The sequence below is a fragment of the Miniopterus natalensis genome, chromosome 17 (assembly GCF_054644295.1).
Source record: "Miniopterus natalensis isolate mMinNat1 chromosome 17, mMinNat1.hap1, whole genome shotgun sequence".
Lineage (NCBI taxonomy): Eukaryota > Metazoa > Chordata > Mammalia > Chiroptera > Miniopteridae > Miniopterus > Miniopterus natalensis.
Genome location: NC_142097.1, coordinates 10,256,535 through 10,277,722, shown reverse-complemented (window position 1 = coordinate 10,277,722; position 21,188 = coordinate 10,256,535). Strand labels below are relative to the sequence as shown.

At 55.4% G+C, this 21,188-nt stretch overlaps 5 protein-coding genes across 6 annotated transcripts; all 5 read left to right on the top strand.

The window, feature by feature from the left end:
* Positions 1-60: 60 nt before the first annotated feature.
* On the top strand, positions 61-1,948 carry SPEM1 (spermatid maturation 1). The gene is made up of 2 exons (XM_087825899.1): positions 61-997; positions 1,180-1,948. The coding sequence occupies exons 1-2, from the start codon at positions 490-492 to the stop codon at positions 1,899-1,901; spliced, it is 1,230 nt and encodes a 409-aa protein (XP_087682025.1). The 5' UTR covers positions 61-489; the 3' UTR covers positions 1,902-1,948.
* A 1,972-nt stretch (positions 1,949-3,920) lies between these two features.
* SPEM2 (SPEM family member 2) lies at positions 3,921-5,696 on the top strand. The gene is made up of 3 exons (XM_087826524.1): positions 3,921-4,058; positions 4,219-4,276; positions 4,405-5,696. Exons 1-3 carry the CDS (start codon positions 3,921-3,923, stop codon positions 5,694-5,696), a joined length of 1,488 nt encoding a protein of 495 aa, XP_087682650.1.
* Positions 5,697-6,492: 796 nt separating this feature from the next.
* On the top strand, positions 6,493-10,087 carry SPEM3 (SPEM family member 3). Its single transcript, XM_087826469.1, is given in 3 exon segments — positions 6,493-6,630; positions 6,783-6,840; positions 6,960-10,087. Coding segments are annotated over 3 exon segments (3,324 nt in total).
* A 1,761-nt stretch (positions 10,088-11,848) lies between these two features.
* TMEM102 (transmembrane protein 102) lies at positions 11,849-14,117 on the top strand. The gene is made up of 3 exons (XM_016222552.2): positions 11,849-11,934; positions 12,110-12,460; positions 12,552-14,117. The coding sequence occupies exons 2-3, from the start codon at positions 12,247-12,249 to the stop codon at positions 13,865-13,867; spliced, it is 1,530 nt and encodes a 509-aa protein (XP_016078038.2). The 5' UTR covers positions 11,849-11,934; positions 12,110-12,246; the 3' UTR covers positions 13,868-14,117.
* A 1,644-nt stretch (positions 14,118-15,761) lies between these two features.
* On the top strand, positions 15,762-21,158 carry FGF11 (fibroblast growth factor 11). 2 transcript variants are annotated; one of them, XM_016222555.2, is made up of 5 exons: positions 15,762-16,150; positions 17,789-17,899; positions 18,097-18,200; positions 18,852-18,966; positions 19,251-21,158. In XM_016222555.2, the coding sequence occupies exons 1-5, from the start codon at positions 15,958-15,960 to the stop codon at positions 19,319-19,321; spliced, it is 594 nt and encodes a 197-aa protein (XP_016078041.1). In that variant the 5' UTR covers positions 15,762-15,957; the 3' UTR covers positions 19,322-21,158. The 2 variants fall into 2 exon arrangements, with proteins under 2 accessions (XP_016078041.1, XP_016078040.1); XM_016222554.2 differs by having other exon boundaries at positions 18,768-18,966.
* Positions 21,159-21,188: the final 30 nt, after the last annotated feature.

The window sequence follows — 21,188 nt, the reverse complement described above, 5'->3', positions numbered from 1 at the left end:
GGGCAGGGGGCTCCGAAGAAACAAGCCTTGGGGACGTGACTGCTGAGGGAGGTCTATACCCACAGCCCTTTTCAGTGAATAGCTCTGAGGTCTGAAAGAAAGGGGGAGTGGGTGCTGAGTAAGGTTGCCATGGTAATGGGGCTATTTAGAGAGTTAAGATTAGGACCTGCCCTGGCTGGGTGGCTCAGTTAGTTGGAGTGTCATCCCTACACCAGAAGGTTGTGGGTTCAATTCCTGGTCAGGGCACATACCCAGGTTGCAGATTCGATCCCTGGTCCAGGCGCGTACAGGAGGCAACCGATCAATGTTTCTCACATCAATCTTTCTCTCTCAACATATCCTCTGGCAAGGATTTAAAAAAAAGATTAGGACCCGTGTCTGTGCAGAGGACTGAGCCTGGTGTACAAAAGGACCAAGTGGGCTTATTGGGGCCAACACCAGGCAGGCTAGAGGGCCCAGCTGGTTCAGGTAGCCGACTACAGGAGAGGCATGCAAGGCGAAGGGCTTGGCTTCTGCCAAGGTGTGGGCCCAGGCTGGAGGGTTAATCCTGGGCCCAGGACTCCCTCTTGGCACATTGTGAGGGAGAGCCCCAGCATCATTGTGACCCGCTTAACCCCAGGAGCCTCTGGGACAGGCAAGCTGGGTGCTGTGGCACAGTGCGTTGGGGGTCTAGGGGCCCCGGTGGCCCTAGGGACCCCCATGGCCATCGCTGAGCAGCCATGGCCCAGGTGCGCCTCGTATCATAGCCCCAACACCAACTGCCAGGACCTGGGCAACTCCATCCTGTTGCTGCTGGGCTTCATCATCTGCATTAACATTGGCATCAATATAGTTACGCTGGTCAGGGCAGGGCTGGGTGGGAGGGTGCTGGCAGGATGGCTGGGGGGCAGGCCTGGTGACCAGGGCCTACCTGGGGTCATTGTGAACTTCCCCCAGCTCTGGCGCAGACTCCAGGTCTTCTTAAAGCACACGTTCTACAGTATGGTTTGTGAGAAAGGTAAGGGGGACGGAGGAGGGGCAGATACCTGGTGTTCTAGCCCTTGACCCTAAGCTGGCCCTGTCCCCTCCCACTCTCCCCTCTCAGATACCATAGCTGTGCAGCTTCTCTCCCTGAACCCTGTTCCCCACCCCCATAGGAGCCAGCATCCCCTCAGCCTCTCCCCTCTCCCCTATCTACAGAAGATTCTAAGTCATCCTCACCTAGAAAGAAGACCCAGCCCCCAAAGCGGAACTCCCCTGCAGTCCACCTTCGATGCACCATGGACCCTGTGAAAATGACCTTGACCCCCCCACGCACTCGCCGCCAGCGCCATCGAGGCTCACCAGCATGCTGTGTCCACCACCCAACAGCCTGGACCCCTGACACTGATGATGAGAAGCTCCCTCATCAGCACCCGGCAGTGTGCTCCCACAACTGGGATCGAACCCCAGACTGGGAAGGCTTCCAATCCACTCGGGGGTTCTGGGCTCCCTGGTCCCAGGACACTGTGGAGCTGCCTTCCCAGACCATTCGCTTCCAGCAGACCATAGAGGGAAGACCCCTCAAAAGAGAGATGCGGTCAGAGCTGGGCCTAGAGGCCTATGTGTACCCTGTGAACCCCCCGCCCCCCAGCCCACAGGTCCAGAGCCACAGGAACTGTGGAAGGGGGGCTGGGGCTGAGGGGGAGCAGGAGAAATGCTCACCAGCCCCACCACCCATCAGGGGCCCAGCAGTTGTTCCAGATATCCCCCGGCGCCCCTCCTCACGCCGCCTAGTGTACGATGCCCTAGACGTGAGGCGGCGGCTGCGGGAGCTGACCCAGGAGGTGAAGGCTCTGTCCCACTGTTACCCCATGGGCTCCAGGTCCAGCACTGCTGAGGGGATGAAGGACTGGGTATACCGTCCCCTGGCAGAGAGGTGACTGGGAGAAGAATTAAAAAAGAGAGAGAAGAGGTGGCTTGTGGTGGTTTGGGGGGAGGGTAGTGCTAGGGCCCAGGGAGGGTAGTGCTAGGGGCCCACGCAGCTCCTAGAAGCCCTGGTTGCTAAGGGAATGATTTCCTTGGGAACAGGGCCTAGAGAGCCCTGAGGACCCTCATCAACCTCTTGGCCTTAACCTCACTATCAACCCTGTCCTCAGACCTTTTTCAGGCCCTTCTTGGTTCTAAGTTTCCCAACTGCCTCTACCCCATTTTCTTTAGTGCCCAGGGAAGGCCCTCGGCCAACCCCACCCCAGATTCACAGGCAGTCCCACACTAGAAGGGAGACCGTCATCCCCGTGGCCCTAGGCCCTCAGTGGTCTGGTTCCTGCCAGAGGCCAGGCTTAGGCTGGAGCTACAGGTGAGGTATGGTTCCCTCTCAACCCCGTTTCTTCGGGGAGGAACGAATGAGAGTAAAGGTGGCCAGGCCCGCACAGTTCCCCAGTCAGAACCTTAAGTTCCTGCACCCTTACGCAGGCTTGGAGTAAAGGGTCAAATATTGGGGACACTCACAAGGGCTGCCTCACCGTAACGTCGCAGACTTCTGTGACCTCACTCTTCTGATTCATATCTCCACGTCACAAGTGAGGAGATGGAAGCTCAGAGAGGCCAAGTGACTTATGGGTCACACAGACATTACGGATCAACTTCAGGGCCTCAGGCGCTTCAGCCTTTGCTTCTGCAGGTATATTCTCATTGCCACTGAGTCAGCCTCGCCCATCAGAGTCTTCCACCTTCTTTAGTTTGCCTTGTAAACTCAACAGAATATTCCATCCACTGTAGAGCAGCTGGGATCACACACATGCACACACACACACACACACATGTACACAACTTGGGAACAAGCAGCCATGTGAATGCACCCAGGCTGAAGCGGCTGGGCCTCACCTTCATACCAGATGGGCTCTTGGAATGGGAGCAGACAGGCCTTTTGTGAATCACCCTGTGTCTCTGTTCATTTTCATTCAGTTAACGTCATTGATAGTTTTAAGCTGATTCCATTCAGTGGGTATGTACTGAGCACCTACTATGTGTTTGGAGCCTTGATGGAAAATACCCATTGGCTATTCCTCTATTTCTGCTGAGTTGTTTATTGTGCAAACAAATGACTTGTGGTCCCCAGGGCACCCCTTTCATAGACCCCAGTGATAAACCTGGTTTAAATAAAAAACTCCTTTGTTATATCAACAATTATATCTATTTTGTGCTTTGTGAATTTCATGTGGTTTTCTTAAGGTGGCAGCTAACAGTTTTTCAACTTGAAGGGGTGGCTCAGTGGGAGGACAGTTGGTTAAGGAGAGAAGCCATGGTTGGAGGTGATCCCTGGCAGAGGCAGCAACCCTAGCAAGGTAGAAAGCAGTCGTGCTCTGAGGCAAAGGGGCTAATGGGCTCAGTGACCAACACCTAGGGCTGGCCAGGAAGGGATGGGTAGGGTGGTGCTAGAGGTATGATGGGGAAATGGGCAGGGCAGAGAGGGAATCTACAGGGAGGTAACTTCAGAGGGGACTCTTGCTGTCACCCATCTATCTAGTCACCCTAGATGCTAGCCCCAAGTAGGTGTGGGTGGGAAATACCAACAGGCTACATAAGCTGCCATAATGTCTCAAAAGAACAATGAAATACAGGAAATCTTTTATGCATGAGTCAATCTCTATGAAGGTTGTCTCACTACTGTAGCTACCATATTTTCAAATCAGAAATCAGGTGTGAAGCTCCCATGGAGACGAACAGACTGAACTCTGGGATATCTGGGGACTGAGCTAAGGGCAGAAATAGCCATAGACAGGGCCAGCTGAGTGGGATAAAAGGGCTGTTACCTCTGCATTGTGACCCCTGCCAATGTGCCTCATTATGACCCGGCTCCCTCACCAGTTGGTCAGTGTCCCCAGGTCCTGGCATGAGTGCAGTGTGGGTCGGGGCCGGTGGGGGGGTGCGGCCCAGGTGGCCCTAGGACACCCCCCCCCATGGAAAACAAGCTATGGCATAACACCCTGGGGTCCTGCAATCAATACCAAGAAAGTCCCCAGGGTGCTGAAGACTTTCTACTCCTGCTGCTGGGCCTCATCATTCTTGTCAACATTGGGATCAATCTGGCAACTGTGGTCAGTGATCACTGTGGACCATCCCTAAGGGTGAAGAGGGCTGAGGGTGGGAGCCAGCTTCAGCCTGTACCTCCACCTGCAAGAGCAATCTTGTCTGGGAGGGGTGTGGGGGTTGGGGGTGGAAAGCTTAGTCTTCACTACCACCCCACCCCACCTCCAGATGTGGCATGAGCTCCAGAGTGCCTTAGACAAGATGATCAATTGGATTAAACAAAAAAGTAAGTATGGCAGCTAGAGAGGAAGGAGACACCCCCACACCCCTGCTACCACCACAGCCCTAGAAAGACAGGCCCCAGTGTTCCCAGCTGACAATTGCCCTGCCCTCATGGACGCTTGAATCCCCCAGATGAAATCTTGCAGGTTTGTGAAAGTTTTCCCAAAGTTGCCCCAGCCAAGGCCCAAGATGTCCACATCCACTGCACCCTGGACCCTGTAGAAGTGAAGATGGCCCGCCCCACTTGCTACTCCAATTCCTATCACCATCTCCGCAACCGCAACCGCAACCGCAACCGCAACTTCAACTGCAGCCGCCGCCGCCCACACCACAACCACCACTGCCGCTCCCCTTGCAGCCACCAGCAGAGCCCAAAGAACTACAGACAATTCCCCAACAATTGCTCAGTCTTCCATAGCCCACATCAGAGCCACAAGACGTCAGAGCTGAGGCCAATACCCTCTTTTGATCAGGAGGACCCAGACTCCTCTCTGGAGGAGAGGGATGACCTATCCTTCCCACGTCCCAAGTACCCACAGTGGGGCTGGGGAGGGCTCTACCATAGAAAGGGGCTGCCCTGCAACGTGGGGCTGTGGGGCCGCCAGGGTGGGGTCCTGGCTAGCTTGCCACCACCCTCTCTCTACCTGTCGTCCGAGCTGCGCCACATGCCCAAGCGTGTGGAGGCCAAGTCAGAGCTGAGGCTGCAGTCCCATGGGCTCCGCTGCTCACAGTCCCATACCTGGGGCAATAAGGAGGCTGAGCAGTGGGCCTTGTCCCCACCACATCCCCACCGGCTGCCTCTTAACCCTTCCTGGGTCCCTGGGCACAGCCCTTACCAGTCAAGGGGCCAGCTAATGTATGACTCCTGGGATCGGCGGCGTGGCCTGGAGGGCTCTGAGCTTCCGTCTGCCCTGGTGTCCCGGGGCTCCCGGCCTGAGGCCCAGGAACGCTACTCCCCACAGTACTACCGGCGGAGCCTCCCTGGCCATGCTTACAGCCACCCCAACCGCAGCCCCCACCCCTCCGCAGGATACCTGAGCTACTCCAGGGATCCCCATGAGATACGGCGCCAGGCGGCTGAATGGGCTGAGGCGCTGCCCACTCAGCAACCTCTGACATCCACCTCCCTCACTGTGTTGGGCGAGGTCTCATACCAACGGACCCTGGCCCCCAACTCAGCCCTGCTCCCCCACTCCTCCCAGCCCCCACATGAAGTCCAGACTACTGAGCCCCCCCCGCCCCCACCCACCTTCATGCCACTCAGCCGGAGCCCGGGGGGCAATGCCAATTACCAGGTGTATGACAGCCTGGTGCTGAAGCGGCAGGTGCAGGAGAGCAAAGCTCGGGCCAACTCACTGCCACCACTTTCCAGCTCAGCTTCGAGGCCCTCTCTGCATAGGAGCCGGACTGGGAAACTTAACTGACCAGTGGAAGATGTGGGTGGTGGGGCAGGGCACTGAAAGAGAAATAAAGAGCAACAGAGTCCGGGAAACACTGTGGTGGTCTGTGGCTGAGAAGCACCACTTCTGCCAGCCTGGATCTCTGCCCTTGGCTTCCTGAAATGAGAAGCCAGTGTGCCCTTGCTGTGAGGCTCCCCTTGGTTTAGTGGCCACAGTCCTGTCTGCGGGCCCCTCCTGGTCCTGCACTGGACACTAAGTAGATCTTGCAGCTGCAGACTCTAAACCACTGGTCTCTGGGCACCTGCTCTGTGAGGCTCTCCCTGTCCCCAAAGGGGGCTCAGCAGCTCAGCCCCACACTAGAAGCTAAGGTTAGATTCCAGACCTGGGGGTCCCACATCTGGGTAGATCCAGGCTTGCTTGCAGCCTAGTAAAGGGCAGGAAGAAGGCCAAGGCTCTGGATTTCAACCAGGCCTTCCCCAGGGCTCTGAGGCCATGGTCCTCCTAGTCTCAGAAATGATCAGGGGGATGGGATGCTGTGTGTGTTTGAATGAGTGAGTCAGCAGGCAGTGAGGGAAGAAATGAGGGTGAGATAGGAGGTGTGTTGGCTTCTGGGCCCTGTTTGACTGTCCACGCTCAGGTTACTCAAACCCAGTTTCCAGGGAATGCCACCCTGGGCCTTCCTTTTCCTACCCCTCCCTCATTGTGACCCCTAACCCCTGTCCCATTATGACCCAGTTCTCCCCCTCCCCCACCAGAAGAGTTTGGCTCCTAGTGAGTATGTGGGGGTCAGGGGACCCAGGTAGCCCTGGGACCCCCAGCCATGGGTGAACGAGTCTACCACGGAGCCCCAGTGTGCTCTGGCACCAACCCCAGGAAGTGCCAGGACCTAGGAGACTCAATTCTTCTGATTCTGGGCAGCTTCATCTTGCTCAACGTGGGGATCAATGTGGTGACTCTGGTCAGGGAGGGGTCTGGGCAGCAGGGTTGGGGGAGCCCTAGGGTCTAAGGTGGGAGGGGGTGAGGTAAGAGGGCTGCTGGGATGTGGCCAGGCTAGGGTTGGAGTTCAAGGCTCACCCTACTTCTGGACTCTCTCCTCCCCTGCTTCCTCAGCTCTGGAGGCATCTGAAGAGCTCCTTGCGGATCCTTTTCCATCATTTTTACCCCAAAGGTGAGTGGTCCCCAGCATGGGCTCAAGAGGATGTAGCCCTGCTCTTTTTCTTCTATCACTGTCCCCATTTTCAGCCCCTCAGGAACTCAGGCCTTGTCTTATCCCATCTTTCCCTGCAGACAAGCAACACAGCTATATAGGCAATCATCCCATGGGTATGCGCTACTCTGTGGATCCCAAAAACCTATGCTCAAGAATCTCTTCCCAGTTCCATCATTGCCCAAGCTTCCTGCTGGGGCACCCTAACCAGCTTGACTCCTGCATACTAGAGACGAATGATGAGAAGGCTTCTAGGTGCTGCTGGATGCCACCTCAGTGTGGACATGCCAGAGCTTCCATGGAGACTCCATGGAGACCGCGGAAGGAGGGGATGAAGGGAGCCGGGAAGGCCCTTCAGGCCACAGCCTCAAAGGCCCAAGCCACCTTTTCCTCAAGGCAAGAGACATCTTCCCAGTTCCCTAGGATGAGCAAATTGGATATGCTTCCACTCCGCTTTCCCCCGGGGAACAAGACTAAGGCCCCAGCCTATGCCCCAGCCCAGACACGGACTCACTCCCCAGCCTGCCCCCCTGAGCACACCCCCCCCCAGGCCCAGATCTGTTCCATAGTCCACACCCCTAAGGACACCCCCACCCAGGTCCATGGCCCTGAGCATACCTCTGCCCACACCCCTAAGGACACCCCCACCCAGGTCCATGGCCCTGAGCATACCCCTGCCCACACTCTGGCCCAGGCCACAGCCCAGGCTCTCTTGCATACCTTAGCCTACTCTCTGAGCCACACAGGTGAGCACCTAACAGTTCACACCCCAGCCAGCAACCCTGCTCCTCTAACCCTTACCCATGACCACACCTTGGTCCCTCCCCCAACCTCTGCTCCAGACCCTCCTCTAACTTCTGCCCCTGCTACTACTCCTGCCCCAGCCCCTAAACCAGCCTCTGTTCCAATATCTGCTTCAATCCCTACCCCAGCACTGGTCATGGCCCAGACTACCACTCCAGTTCCTACTCCTATCCCTACCTCCACTCCTACCCACAGCACAACTCCTATTCCCTCTACCGTGACTGCCTTCAGCCAAGACCTCTCCACTAACCATGTGGTCCATGATGCCCACACAGTAAAGCAGAACTTATTCCATGGGTGCCCCACCCAGAACACTGGGTATTCCAAAAAGGACTTAAATACTGTCTCCAGGCCCCAAGACGGGCAGGGCCTGGTAAACTCTGGTAAAGTGGAGCAAACATCGAAGCAACTTAGTGGGGACACTGCCAAGCCTTCCACAGGATCCATACTGGGTTACCTGGAGTTGGGGAATATGGAATGGAAGACCTCAAATGATGCCAAAGACAAATTCTTACAGCCCAAGACCTTCCCTTATTGCAGCTTCCATCCTTGCAGTTCTGAGAGGACAAACACAGACTCCCAGCCTACAGTCTATTCCGAATTCCTAGTCTACTCCAAGGATGCTTCACCTTCTCAACCTTGCTTTCATTTTCCAACCGGTGCCCAGAACTCGATGTGCACCTCTCCTTCACCATGCACTCTTTCTCTCCCTCTTGTTTCTCCCAGATCCTTTGTTTTTCAGCATCCTACCAACCACCAGGTGAAGCCCTCCACCTCAAAACAAACCCCAACCTTATCTCCAACCTCCAAGTCTCCTCAGTCCATACCCTCTCCCCAGTTTCCCATCCCTTCCCAGTTCTCCACCATTTCCCAACCTCAAATTCAACCCCAATCTCCTGAAGTTCATGAGAGTCTAGTCCTCAACCAAGACTCTGGCCTGCAAAGAACCCCAGGCCCTTCAAAAGACTCTAGAGTTTCCAAGAACCCAGGCCTTACCCAATGCCCTCATCTCTGCAAGAATCTAGGGCCTTCCCAAGACTCTAGCCTTCACAAGAATCCAATTACCAAAGAATCTGCCCCTCAAAAGAGCCTAGGTCCTCCTCAAAATGTAGGTATCTTTAGGAGTCCATGTCTCACCCAACCCTCTGGCCTCCATAAGAACACACTGTTTCCCCAAACTTCTGACATTCAGAGGAGCTCAGGCTTTGTGCAAGACTCTGGAGTCTGTAGGAATCCAAAACAAAACCAAGAGACTGTACTCTACAAAAGTCATATCTCCCAAACAATTGGCCTCCATAAGAGCCCAGGCCTTTCTCAAGATTCTGGAAGTTACAAGAGTACAGGCAATGCCCGAGATCCAGGAGTCTGTAGGAGTCTAGGCCTTACCCCAGATTCTGGCCCACAAAAGAGCCCATGCCTTGTCAAAGACTCTGAAGTAAACAAGAGTTCAGGTCAAGAACCTTGTCTCCACAAAAGCCCAGGCCTTGCCCAAATTTCAGGCATCCATAAGGGTTCAGGCCTCACCAAAGACTTAGGAAACTACAGAAATCTGGGCCTGACTCAAGATTCTGACCTCCATATGAATCCAGGCCTTACCAAAGCCAATCAAGTAGAAAAGAGATGTGGCCTTACCCAAGATGCTAGAATTTACAGAAGCCCAGAACATACCCAAGACCCTAACTTCCACAAGCACCCAGGAATTAATCAAGATCCTGGCCCTGATAAGGGCCCAGCCCTTACCCAAGACTCTGCTTTCCCTACGACTCAAGGCCTTACCAAGGAATCAAGCCTCCACAAGGACTCATGCCTTATCCCAAATCCTGACGACCATAAGGACCCAGCCTTTGCTTTAGGTATTAACTCTTTCCAAGTCTTGGGTCCATCTCGGAACCCAAAGTCCTCAGTGTCCTTGATGAAGTCATTTGTATCTGAGGAGTCTTCTCGGAAGGAGAATGCAGAGCAGCATCTCCCACAGACTTCTGACCCACTCAGTCAGTACTCCTGCCCTTCCAAGACCCAGGTGATCTACAATGACCTGCAACACTTCCCAGAGTTACCTATTTTAATAGAGTTACAACCATTCTCCCAGGAAGTAGGCAGCCAAGACTGGGTGTACCATCCTGTGGATACAGTTCCTCCAGCCTGCCAGAACTATCGCCAGATGTCTATGCCTCCCAAAACCAACTGGAAGACTCACTGTCCTGGGCCAGACACCCGGGTTGGGCATGTAGTCTTTGATGCCCACCAGAGATAGTTCGAAATGGGCAGAGACAAGCGTGAAGCTCTCTCTCCCAAGGGTTTTCTCCAAGAGGCACCCAGCCACTCAGTGGAGACCAATGAGTGGGGATATCAGTGTGTAATGAGGCCCTTGGAAAAAGAGGGGACAAAGGTGCCTCAGGAATAAAGAGTCAAGAGAAGTGTTTTGTGATTGTTTGAGGACATCCACCCCAGCCCATTCCCGACGCTGGCCCCTGTCAGGCCCTGATGAGGACTGAAACTGTACTTGCCCCGGCTTCTCCATAGCTGCAGAGCTAAACCCATTATCCCCAAGGCCCTAGAGCATTTGCCAACACAGTGGTCACTGGCTACCAATGGCTTTTAGAATGTAAATTAAAATTTAAAATTATCTTCCTTTGTTTCATTACTTATATTTCAAGTGCTCAACTGCCATAGGGTGGCTAGCAGCTACTGTATTGGACAGCACAGATTTAGGACATTTTCATCATTACAGAAAATCCTATTGGACAGCAATGCTTTAGAGTTAGAGAAACTTTCCTTTCCCTTGTCACCCATCCCCAGCATCTTCAACACTCCCACAGAGCCCAGAGAACTTATTTCTTTTTAGAGTGTCTCAGAGGCCACCCTCTGGGGAGGAGGTAAGATGTAGGGATGTTAGGTGCCTGATTACCCCAGACTGCAAGAAAGAGCCCAGTCTTCAATTTTCCTGATCTGGTCTCTTGGGTCACAACCAGATGTATGGAAATCTGCCTCTCCAGTTCTGGGCTATGTTTTGGGGCTCTGAGTTGCTGAGGAAGAGCTCTCTTTGTCAGTGACTAGGAACTCCTGAGATCTGGGCTTCCCAAATTGGACTCTGGATTCTGAGAGTCCTTTCCTTTACAGGCCTCTACTTTTTCTAGGTGTTCCTGCTTAATTCTCTTGTCCATGGACTTAGGCCTGTCTCACTCCAGAGATAGTCCCCAGGGAAAAGGGAATGTAGGAAGTCCTGGTCCAGCAATTGATAGGTCTGATCTATTAGACTGTCCCTGGTTTCCTATCTTTTGTCCCATTATTCTGGCTCCTTGTGTCATCCTGGACTTAAACTGTGTCCCTGATAGCATTGGTTACCGAAAACAATTTTATTCCCTGTAATTTCCCTTTGCCCTGCCCCCAGCCCAGCTGAGAGTTTCCTCCAGATTTTTCAGTCCTGATAACTCTTCTGTGTACACAACAGGTATGATATCCCAGAGTGTTTTCTCTGCCACCACGCTGGTGTATCTGAGGTGGATATCATTAATATGTCCCTTCCCTGAGTCAGATGTCCATCCCTGAGTCACCACCTGTGTGTTCTTGCCTAACACTACTATCACACAGATTTCAAGGGGAAATCACCCAGCTGTGGAGCCCCTTTCTAACACTCTTCCAGCTCAGCTCTGACCTTGGACCAGTCATGTGTAGCTCTCTAGGATTCAGTCTCATCTCCAAAACGAAGTTATAATTACATGGAAGGACCCTTCTGGATCCAAATGACCAGGGATCCTCTACTCACATGGGATACAGGGACCCCTATTTTTCCCCAGGCCCTAAGGTATGTCCCCCTTTATTGTTTGCTATTCAGATCTATCCTATTAGCCCTCTACTCCAACCCTAAGGAATGTTTGTGTAGGGCTGACCTGGGCTTGGAAAGAAACAGAACAGTTTATCTCCATAGAAACTGCAACTTCAACCAGGCACTTCAGAGGAACAGTAAAGGATGTGGGGGTGTAGCCTCAATGCTCTGGTAGCGCGGAACACAAACTGCAACTCCCAGGATAGCGCGAGATCGGAAAAGAGCGAAAGGAGTGTTGACAGGCGGAGCCGGCTCGGAACCACCCAGCCAGCCTCTAGAAAGGGGCGTGGCTCTGAGTGAAGGGCGTGGCGTTGCGCACAGCAGGAAGGAGTTACCTGTTGGATCGTTCTATCCATTCTTTTCCCAGCTCTAGCAATTATCCCTAAGCAGGAAGCCGCAGACCGTAAGCCTTTTCGGAAAAAGAGGTAAGGGGGAGGCAGACAGGGATGGCGGAGGAGACTGGCTATTACATTACGGAGGCGCGGTGAGTCAGGTGAACCGGTCCATGGGGGCGGGGACCAGAATATGAGAAAGGGCAAGGACAGACTAGGTATTTATTTGGTCGTTTTCAAGCCTAAACATACAGCCCTTTACCTGCAGACCCTTTGGCGTACTTGTCTGGGGCACTCGCTCAGCCTCGGGAAGAGAGAAGGGAGGCGACTTTTCGGCAGCGAAGGAACGGCCGGGCTAGGCTTCCTCTAGTCTGTGTTCTCCCTACCCTGAAACGATAGAGCCGGATGGCTTCCGCGGTCTGGGGGAGTGCCCCCTGGTGGGGCCCGCCGCCCCCGGCCCCAGCCCGCCCGCTCACGGACATCGACTTCTGCTCTGGAGCCCAGCTCCAGGAACTAACCCAGCTTATCCAGGAGCTGGGAGTACAGGAGAGCTGGAGAGACGGGCCCAAGACTGGACCAGACCTCCTACGGGCCAAGGACTTTGTTTTTTCTTTACTTAGTAAGTAACCCTCCCCGCCTTCAGAAACTCGGAGCTCTCAGCCCCGCCCCGGCACTGTGTCACGTTCTCACAATCCCTTCTCTTCCCGCAGGTCTAGTTCACCGCCGAGACCCCCGCTTTCCTCCCCAAGCAGAGCTCTTGCTGCTTCGTGGCGGGATTCGAGAGGGCTCCGTGGATCTGGGGCCTTCACCCCTAGGTCCCTATGCCCGGGGACCTCACTACGATGCCGGTTTCACACTACTGGTGCCCGTGTTTTCTCTAGATGGCACTGGGCACGAGCTGCAACTGGACATGGAATCTTATGCCTGGCTCTGCCTGCCAGAATTGATGCACGGAACCTCGGTCCGAAAGGCATGGCAGGATTGCCTAGGACCCCCAGTCCCAGGAGGACGTGATTCGATCCACCAAACCGAAAGCGAAGAAAGTCCCAAGAACCAGCAAATCTCCGTGGACCAACCGCACGGTTACGTCACTGAACTTGAGCTGCAAGTGTCGTTGGAAAAGTCACCTAGTAACGGTTCTGGGCCCGAGTCGCTTCGGCAAGATTTAACTGATCTTGGCTTTCCCGCACCGCTGAAAAAACTGAATGGTGACGTCACCAAAGCAGCCTCGGATAGTTCAGTCCCAGAGCCCTCGGAGGCTCCGGAGGCGTGGCCCACGTTGTGCCCTGCCAAGGTGGCTGCATGGTTCTTTGCTACGCTGGCTGAGGTCGCCGAGTCCCTGATCCCGGTCCCGGGTGCCCCGCTCTTGGTCCACGCAGCCCGTCACGCGGGGTTCACCACCATCCTCCTGGCTACTCCTGGGCCCCCACGCCGCCTCCTGCTTTTCGACCTGGTCCCCGTGGTGTCCGTGGCTGGCTGGCCCGAGGGGGCTCGGAGCCACTCGTGGGCCGGCCCGCTGGCCTCCGAGTCATCCTCCTTCTACCTGGTGCCTGGCGGCGACATAGAGCGACCGGGCGCTTCCGGCTGGCGGCTGTGCTTCGCCCGCCAGGAGTTGGCGCTCAAGGAGCTCATACCCGCCCCGCTGCTGCAAGCGCACGCGGCTGCCCAGGCGCTGCTGCGCCCGCTGGTGACCGGGACCCGGGCCGCGGCGCCCTACCTTCTGCGGACGTTGCTCTACTGGGCTTGCGAGCGACTGCCCGCGCTCTATCTGGCACGGCCCGAAAATGCAGGCGCCTGCTGCCTGGGGCTGTTGGATGAGCTGGGCCGTGTGCTCGAGGCCGGGACTCTGCCCCACTATTTTCTGAGCGGCCGAAAGCTCTGGGCAGGGGATGGCGCTGCTACGCTGCTCGTGGCGTTGGCCCGGCTTCGTGGGGACCCTGCTCGGGCTCTGTGCGCCACGGTGGAGGAGGCCAAGACTGCGCGCAAGGGGGGCGGCTTAGCTGGAGTGGGAGGCGGGGCCCATTAAAGCCTACTCCTACCAGCATGTAAAGTGCTCACTACCTCACTTGGGAGACAGACTTAGCACCCTGGACCTGAAGATCCCGTTCTAGAAGGGATCCTTGAGAATTCCTTCTTCCCGTCATTCTACTCGCCTCCCGCCCCATCCTGGTACAGGTGGCCCCATTCTGGCTTCTCTGCTCTCCAAATATATGGCCAGCATCCCTCGTGCCCTGGTACATCCTCTGGCAACCATCTCCCCCCAGTTCTTACGGTCTTTTTGGAGTCAGTAGGAACCGGCGGCGGGGGGTGGTGGTGGTGGAACATATTTGCTGACAAAACGTGCAAAGGAGAGCGGCGTGGTGACCAGAGACAAACCAAATTTGGCTTCCGCAAAAGCAAACATTAAAGAGGCCGGATTTCGCCTGAGGCTAGATCTCGACCCCCTCCCCTCCCCCGCCCCAATCTCTTAGTTATTACCCTCACTTTTCCTCATTCAGTTCTGTACTCCCATCCCGGGGAGTAGGGTCCCTTTTTCCACTCTCCGGTAGTCCACCCTTCCATTTATCTTAAGCCCAACCTCTCCCCCCATCCAGGGTGCCATTCAGTGGAGTCACCTCCTGGTCCCTCCTTTGAACCCCGAGACATGCGGCCTTGCCTCAGCTCCCCCTGCTTCTAAAGACCGTCCCCACTCCCTGCCTCCAAGGAACCCCGGGGTTCCACCCGCCCAACTGCACCCCCCTTTCCCGGCGTCTCCGCCCCCTGCCCCGCCCCCAGGCTGGCTCTCAGGGAAGTGGGAGCTGCGGTTGCCGCCGCCGCCTCAGCTTCCCACTGTCGCTGCTGCTACTGCTGCCGCCGCCACCGCCGCCGCACTTGGTCCAGCCGCCAGGCCCAGTGCTCTGATTTTACCCGGCCGGGGCGCTCTGCGGAGACACCCTCACTCTTTGGGGGGCCCGGGGCCCTTACCAGGCGTGGAGGGAAGCTCCGTTTGCGGGGGACTGGGAGGGAGGAGCCTGGAACCGGGGCCAGCACCACCCGTCGCGGGATCAGCAAGACAGGACAGGTTGAGGGGCGTCGGGGAAGGGGGGTGCTGTAGGTAGTCCCAGGGAGGAGGAAGCCCTGTAGCAGAAAGCTCTGATGCACTCTGACTTGTAGGGGGCCTGTTCACATTTAGGAACTGGTGACAGCATGGGTGCACTCCTCTCTTGGGGGGGCTGGTTGGATCGCAGGGCGTGGGATCTGAACAGCACCAGCTGTCCCCAAGGAAATTAAGGGGCAGCCAGAACCCCCCGCAAAAAAACCCCAATGCTCCTTATTTCCAGGTTGACAGAGGGCCCTCCAGACAACCACCTGGTGTATCCACTAGGAAGGGTGGATTTGGAGGTGACTTCAAAAATAGTGGAGGGTAACAAGGTGAGGAAAAGGGCTCAGCAACTTGAACCCTGTGTCACTAGAAATGGGGGTGACTTGGTGGAAAAAAAAATGTATTGTCCAGAGACAGAGTCTGGGAATCCGTTCTCACTGAACAGGAACAGCCTGGATATTCTGAGACATAGTTTTAGGGTACTTTGGTGAAAAAAAAGTGGGGGATTCTCTTCGCTTGGAGAGTGGGAAAAACACCAAGGTTGGGTTCTTCCCTGACATTGGCAGTGCCTCAGTAGGGGTGGGGTGAGCTAATATCCTGAAAGCTAAGGATCCACAACCTTTAGATTGCAATAGTGGATTTGGGAGGAGTACAGGGGCCCTGAAATAGGGTGGAAAGGTGCCTGGGGATATTGGAACCACATATTGGAAATTTAGAGGGTTTTGACTTTGGGATAGGGGAAGTGGGGACAGGGATACTGGAGAGCAGGGGAGGGGCTAGTTTTCAGTAGGGGGCAAAAGTCCAGGGTGGGGTTTACTGAGAGGTACACAGGCCGCTGGGTCCAGGGGAGCTAGCACGGGGGCTCAAGGGTGAGAGCTGGAGGGGGTGTGCTGAGGCTTATCCTAAGGTGCTGTGGGTGGGGTGGTTAGTCGGGAAAGAGCGTCAAAAGCATGCCGTGGTGAGCGGACTTCTCTGGGGGAGCCCAGCGCGCTCCCAGCGCCTGCTGGTTTGGGGGTGTCTCCTCCCGGGGCGCCATGGCGGCGCTGGCTAGTAGCCTGATCCGGCAGAAGCGGGAGGTCCGCGAGCCCGGGGGCAGCCGGCCCGTGTCGGCGCAGCGGCGCGTGTGTCCCCGCGGCACCAAGTCCCTTTGCCAGAAGCAGCTCCTCATCTTGCTGTCCAAGGTGCGACTGTGCGGGGGGCGGCCCGCGCGGCCGGACCGTGGCCCCGGTGAGTGGCTGGGGCGGGGTCTCTGGGACTGGGGTCTCTGCCTGGGAGGTTGAGGAGAGGGGCTCTGAAGCATGGAGCCCGACTGAGGGAGGCTCCCGGAAAGTGAAAAGGGGTGGACCAAGACAACAAAGTCTGCCAGTCTATGCCTCAGTTTCCCTTCTCTTTTGCCGGTAACCCGATTCTCCTTGCTTTCGAGAGCAAGGGGAAGGCTTGAGGGGCTAAGTCTGGCGCGCCAAGCCTCGTGGCTCCCGCTCCCTTCCCACCCCCACCCCCAGGCTCCCCACCCCCACCCCCCTTCTCCTACGTGCAGGCTCTCGCGATTCAATCCATCCACAGCTGAGGGGCCTGGGGGTTCCGGACGCCTGGGTCACCCCAAGGGTTTCTGCGGCCCCGGCAGCCCCGCCCCCGCCCCGGTTCTCCCGCTCCTCCACGCCTTGGCTGGATTCCTCCTGGCCGAGCTTGGCTGGCTCAGCGCCAATCTCCCCAGCTCTCCCCTGGGTGTCCTTGCAGCTACCTCGCCAAACCGCCCCTCTTGTGCGCCCTCCTCCTGTGACCTGAGCTTCAAGAGAGGAGCTGGGTACACCCCATTACCCTCCACGCGACTCCGAAACCGGGTCCCACGAGCTCAGGGGACCCTCTGCAGCGAGGAACTCAGACACAAAACCAGGCTGGTGAGAGACCCTCGCGGAGACTGGGGGGTCGTACCACCTATAAGGGGGTGCACGGAAGTCGGCGGAGAGCAAGCGACCGGCAAGGAGAGTTGTGAGGGATAGCGTGTGTGGTCCCCGTCCAGGTACCACAGTCAGGAAGTCCCTCTGGCCCCGCTCCCGCCCGCTCCCAGCTCCCCAGGGCTGCCCCCTCGCGCCCTCCTCCCCTGCCGCGGGCCCGAGGCAGTGGTACGGTCCGCAGCCCACCCTTTGAGTGGGACCCGGCCCCCACGTGACTCAGCCTGCCTCCCCGCCTCCCGCCCCTCCCCCCATTTCCTTGGTTTGGTACCGAATGTCCCCCACCCCAGGTGGGTTACCTGGCTGAAGGGGAAAGGCTGAGCCTCAGGGAGGCCTGGGCCCCCGAGCCAGCGGACTGACAGATACAGACAGATGGGTCAGTGTCAGACTGGCCGGCGCTGGGCCAAGGCGAGGCCCGCGCCAAGCGAGCGACAGCAGCAGCAGCAGGTGCTGAGTCAGCGTCAGGCCCTGTCCCACCCCCACTCTTGAGGAGGCCCCCCTACCCTGTGGTCACCTTGCTGCCCCCCACATTCGCAAACACACGGCCCTTTCAGCTGCCCTGCCTGTCTCCCTCTGCTTTTTGATGTACGTCTCCTTTCCTCTTCCCTCCCTCTCCCCCGCCCCCCCTCCGGTTTCTGGTTGAGCTGAAGAGTAGGAATTAAGTCATTTAAATAAATTTCAATAAATTAAACCGAAAGCTGGTGGTTAGAGGAAGCAGAAGAGACCCACACTCAGCATCCTCAGGAATCAAAGAGGGGTGGGAGAGAGATTTCTTGGAGGGTCAGAAAGTTGGGTCTTAGTATCCTATTCCTTCCCTCCACTCTCCTTTCTTTTTCCCTCTGATCCCATCAAGTGTAGGAATGTTTCTGGGAACAGAGATGTCATTTTCAAAGATTAATGTCTCTTTTTCTAGAGCCTCAACTCAAAGGCATCGTCACCAAACTGTTCTGCCGCCAGGGTTTCTACCTCCAGGCAAATCCTGACGGGAGCATCCAGGGCACCCCAGAGGACACCAGCTCTTTCAGTGAGAGGGGAAGCCTGTCCCTGGGTGGGAAGGGGGGATAGCGGGCCTAGGAGACTAGGACAGCCCTATTCCTGCTTCAGGTTTTGTTTTCAGTCTGCCTCTTTGACTCCCAAAGGAGGAAGTGAAGCTGGGATGGGGGGGAGTTCTGATGGGGGCTCAAGGCCTGAGGTACTGATGTCCCCTCTCTCCATCCCCAGCCCACTTTAATCTGATCCCTGTGGGGCTCCGTGTGGTCACCATCCAGAGTGCCAAGCTGGGTCACTACATGGCCATGAATGCTGAGGGGCTCCTCTACAGCTCGGTGAGACAATGAGGCTGAGTGACTTGGGGTTTGGAGATTCCCCAGCTACAACTTTTTCAACTACAGATATTTTACAGTTCAGGACGCCCTCTCACTCCAGCTCTTGCTGATGTCCTGTCATTACCATCCACTCCAGAGTGCCTCTCTAGGGTCCCTCTAACCCATCTCTCACAATAGCCCTCCACATACCCCAGGCTTTTAGTGTCCAACTCTTTCAGCCATTTAGGGCTCCTGTTTCCTATCCTACCTCCTCCAGACTTCATTATTACTCACTTCCCCAGAGTCATCAGGATAGGGAGTGGTGAGAGGTTGGGAATGTAGTGGAGAAAAAGGTATCTTTTCATTCCAGAGCCCCCCAACGTCTAGTTCCTAACCCTCAGGGGCCTACCAGACTCTTCCGTGTCCTCCCTCTCTCCCAGTTACCACATGGACTCAGAAGTTGGCCCTCCCAGCCTGAAATGTATGGATTATATTCTGACTTGTTCTTCCCAGGGCTCCCTTCTGTCCAGTGATGTTTCTATTTGTCTCTTTGTCTATGTGTGCCTTCCTGGGCCTTTGTCTCCTCAGCAACATTTCACAGCTGAGTGTCGCTTCAAGGAGTGCGTCTTTGAGAATTACTATGTCCTGTACGCCTCTGCTCTCTATCGTCAGCGCCGTTCTGGCCGGGCCTGGTACCTAGGCTTGGACAAAGAGGGCCGAGTCATGAAGGGAAATCGAGTCAAGAAAACCAAGGCAGCTGCCCACTTTGTGCCCAAACTCCTGGAGGGTGAGTATGGACTGAAGAAAATGGGGGCCACACGGGAGGGTACTGACTTTGACATGGATATTTAGTGACACACATCTCAGGGGCTACAAGTGTGAAGAGGACACCTGTTATGACAGGTCAAGGCAGGAAGACTTTGGCCTTTGGGGATTTGAGGAGTTCTCCTCCTAAGGGTTGGGGTTCCCAGAGGATGAGTGTAGGGAAAGGGAGCCCTCTCAGAGCTCTGATTCTGTCTAGGTCTCTCTGTGCTTAACTCTCCTTCCTGCTCCTCTCTCTCCCTTTCACAGTGGCCATGTACCGGGAGCCTTCTCTCCACAGTGTCCCTGACACCTCCCCTTCCAGTCCCCCTGCCCCCTGAAATGTAGACCTTGGACTGGAGGCTCCTGCACTTGCACTGGTCTAGCCACCACCACAGCCTGTCTCCCAGTCCTGCTCCTGGACCTGCTCTCATCCCAGCTGCTGTTCTCATGTCCTGAGCAGCCAGGTCCCACCAGGTGCTCTACCTGGAGGGAGCCTAGGAACTGCTGAAACCCTTAGATGCTTGGACCTGGGAGGAGGTCATACAGGTGGATGTTTGAAAATGGTCCTGGCTGATCACTTCTTTCCTTCCACACTTACACCCCCCACCCCCCCAAAGCCTTTTCCTGAGATGGTGCTGGGGGTTTCCAAACTGAGAGAACAGGACACAAATATTCCCCACCCCAGGCTCAGCCAGTTCCTGGAGCCCTTTTCATTGCCTCTGAGCCATAGATTTATAGGTCTACTGGAGCTCAGGATTAGTTTCCTTTCACTACTCCACCTTCTGCCTTGTTCTGGACAGGTTCTGGAACACCAGGCACCCCAGCCAGGGCCATTTCTCTTCTAACGCTCTGTGCTGGAATGCAGGCATGCTGTCAGGCTCTGTTCTGGATCCATCAGGCTTTCTTGACCCAGATAACCCTTGGTTTCCAAGTAGAGAAAGGCTGGATTTGAGTCCTGTCCAGCTCTTGGCCTTGGCCTGAACTGGGTCCAGTCTCAGATCACCACAGGTTTAACTCTTTTAACCCAGAGCATGGTGTTCTAGACACAAATGGAGCCATATTTCCTTCTGAATCTCAAAGAATATAGACCACGACTCTCCACCCTTCCCTCCAGGATGGAACTGGGGCCTATATAGCCATATTATTGCTCTAGAGTAAGTTCTAGACCCATCCTCCCTCCCACCTTCTCTAGTGATACCTATTAAGGATGAGTTCTGGAAAGGACCCAGCTATGATTCATAAAGAACTAAGTCCTGGGAGAATTAAGAACTACTTCTTGTTTTACCTAGATAATTTTCTAAAAACCTTATTCTTCCTATAGAATACTAACCTTATTTTTCCATGCAGTTGTTAGCTCTTACAACTCAGCTGGGGCCCAGGAAAATAAAGTCTGAAGGGAAGAGGAGTTTTAGAAGGAATCCTTGGCTCACTGTGGAGAAGCCAGGATGGGGAAGCAGCCAAAACTATGACATAATTGGACCTGTGCCTGGGTTGGGGGTACATGAACACTTAGCTACCTCGGCAAGAATTCCTTCCAGATCCCCTTTAAAGCTGAGGTCTTTAGGGTAATGGATCTAGAATAAAAAGGACAAATATGGCATAGACCTTACAGTGTACAGATGATGTGTTGTAGAATTATGCACCTGAAACCTGTGTAATTTTGTTAACTAGTGTCACCCCAATAATAAAAATTTTAAAAATAATAAAAAACATGACATAGGCTTGACCCCCCCCCCCCTAGTGAGGATACCCCAATTCAGCAGTAAGTCCCACCACTCTCCCCTAGGTCAGGCCAAGGAGAGTGAGGGCCTCTTGGGTTCCAGACCTCATGTACCTCCAGAGCTTCTAATTGAATAGAACTTGTTTTACTTTACAGCTTATAACTTCAGCTGTGTTTTAGGTACCCAAAAAGGGCCTGACTAGATTCTTCTGAAAAACGCGGAGAGCTAGGGACAGGCCTGGAAAAGATCAGGAACCCAACTAGTGAACTAGGAGGTAAACTGAGCAGCCTCAGACCTGGGCATGGAAGACTGAGGAGGCCCTAAAGGAAGGGCTAGGGCTCGGAGACAGTTCACTTTCCCTCAGGCACTTTCTACTTCTAGCTTGTTGCAAGAGGGGTTGATGCTTCCCTCACCCACAGAGACCCCGCCCAGGCCCCACTCATCTCCTGGCTCTGCTCCCAGGGGACCCGGTTCCACTCCATGC

Bases quoted from the DNA above. Each gene is read 5' to 3' on its own strand.
- FGF11 (XM_016222554.2), top strand. From the start codon at position 15,958: ATGGCGGCGCTGGCTAGTAGCCTGATCCGGCAGAAGCGGGAGGTCCGC. The intron at 16,151-17,788 runs GTGAGTGGCTGG...CTCTTTTTCTAG, and splicing joins GCGGCCGGACCGTGGCCCCG to AGCCTCAACTCAAAGGCATC. The intron at 18,967-19,250 runs GTGAGTATGGAC...TCCCTTTCACAG, and splicing joins TGTGCCCAAACTCCTGGAGG to TGGCCATGTACCGGGAGCCT.
- SPEM1 (XM_087825899.1), top strand. From the start codon at position 490: ATGCAAGGCGAAGGGCTTGGCTTCTGCCAAGGTGTGGGCCCAGGCTGG. The intron at 998-1,179 runs GTAAGGGGGACG...CCCTATCTACAG, and splicing joins CAGTATGGTTTGTGAGAAAG to AAGATTCTAAGTCATCCTCA.
- SPEM2 (XM_087826524.1), top strand. From the start codon at position 3,921: ATGGAAAACAAGCTATGGCATAACACCCTGGGGTCCTGCAATCAATAC. The intron at 4,059-4,218 runs GTCAGTGATCAC...CCCCACCTCCAG, and splicing joins GGATCAATCTGGCAACTGTG to ATGTGGCATGAGCTCCAGAG. The intron at 4,277-4,404 runs GTAAGTATGGCA...TGAATCCCCCAG, and splicing joins CAATTGGATTAAACAAAAAA to ATGAAATCTTGCAGGTTTGT.
- TMEM102 (XM_016222552.2), top strand. From the start codon at position 12,247: ATGGCTTCCGCGGTCTGGGGGAGTGCCCCCTGGTGGGGCCCGCCGCCC. The intron at 12,461-12,551 runs GTAAGTAACCCT...CTCTTCCCGCAG, and splicing joins CTTTGTTTTTTCTTTACTTA to GTCTAGTTCACCGCCGAGAC.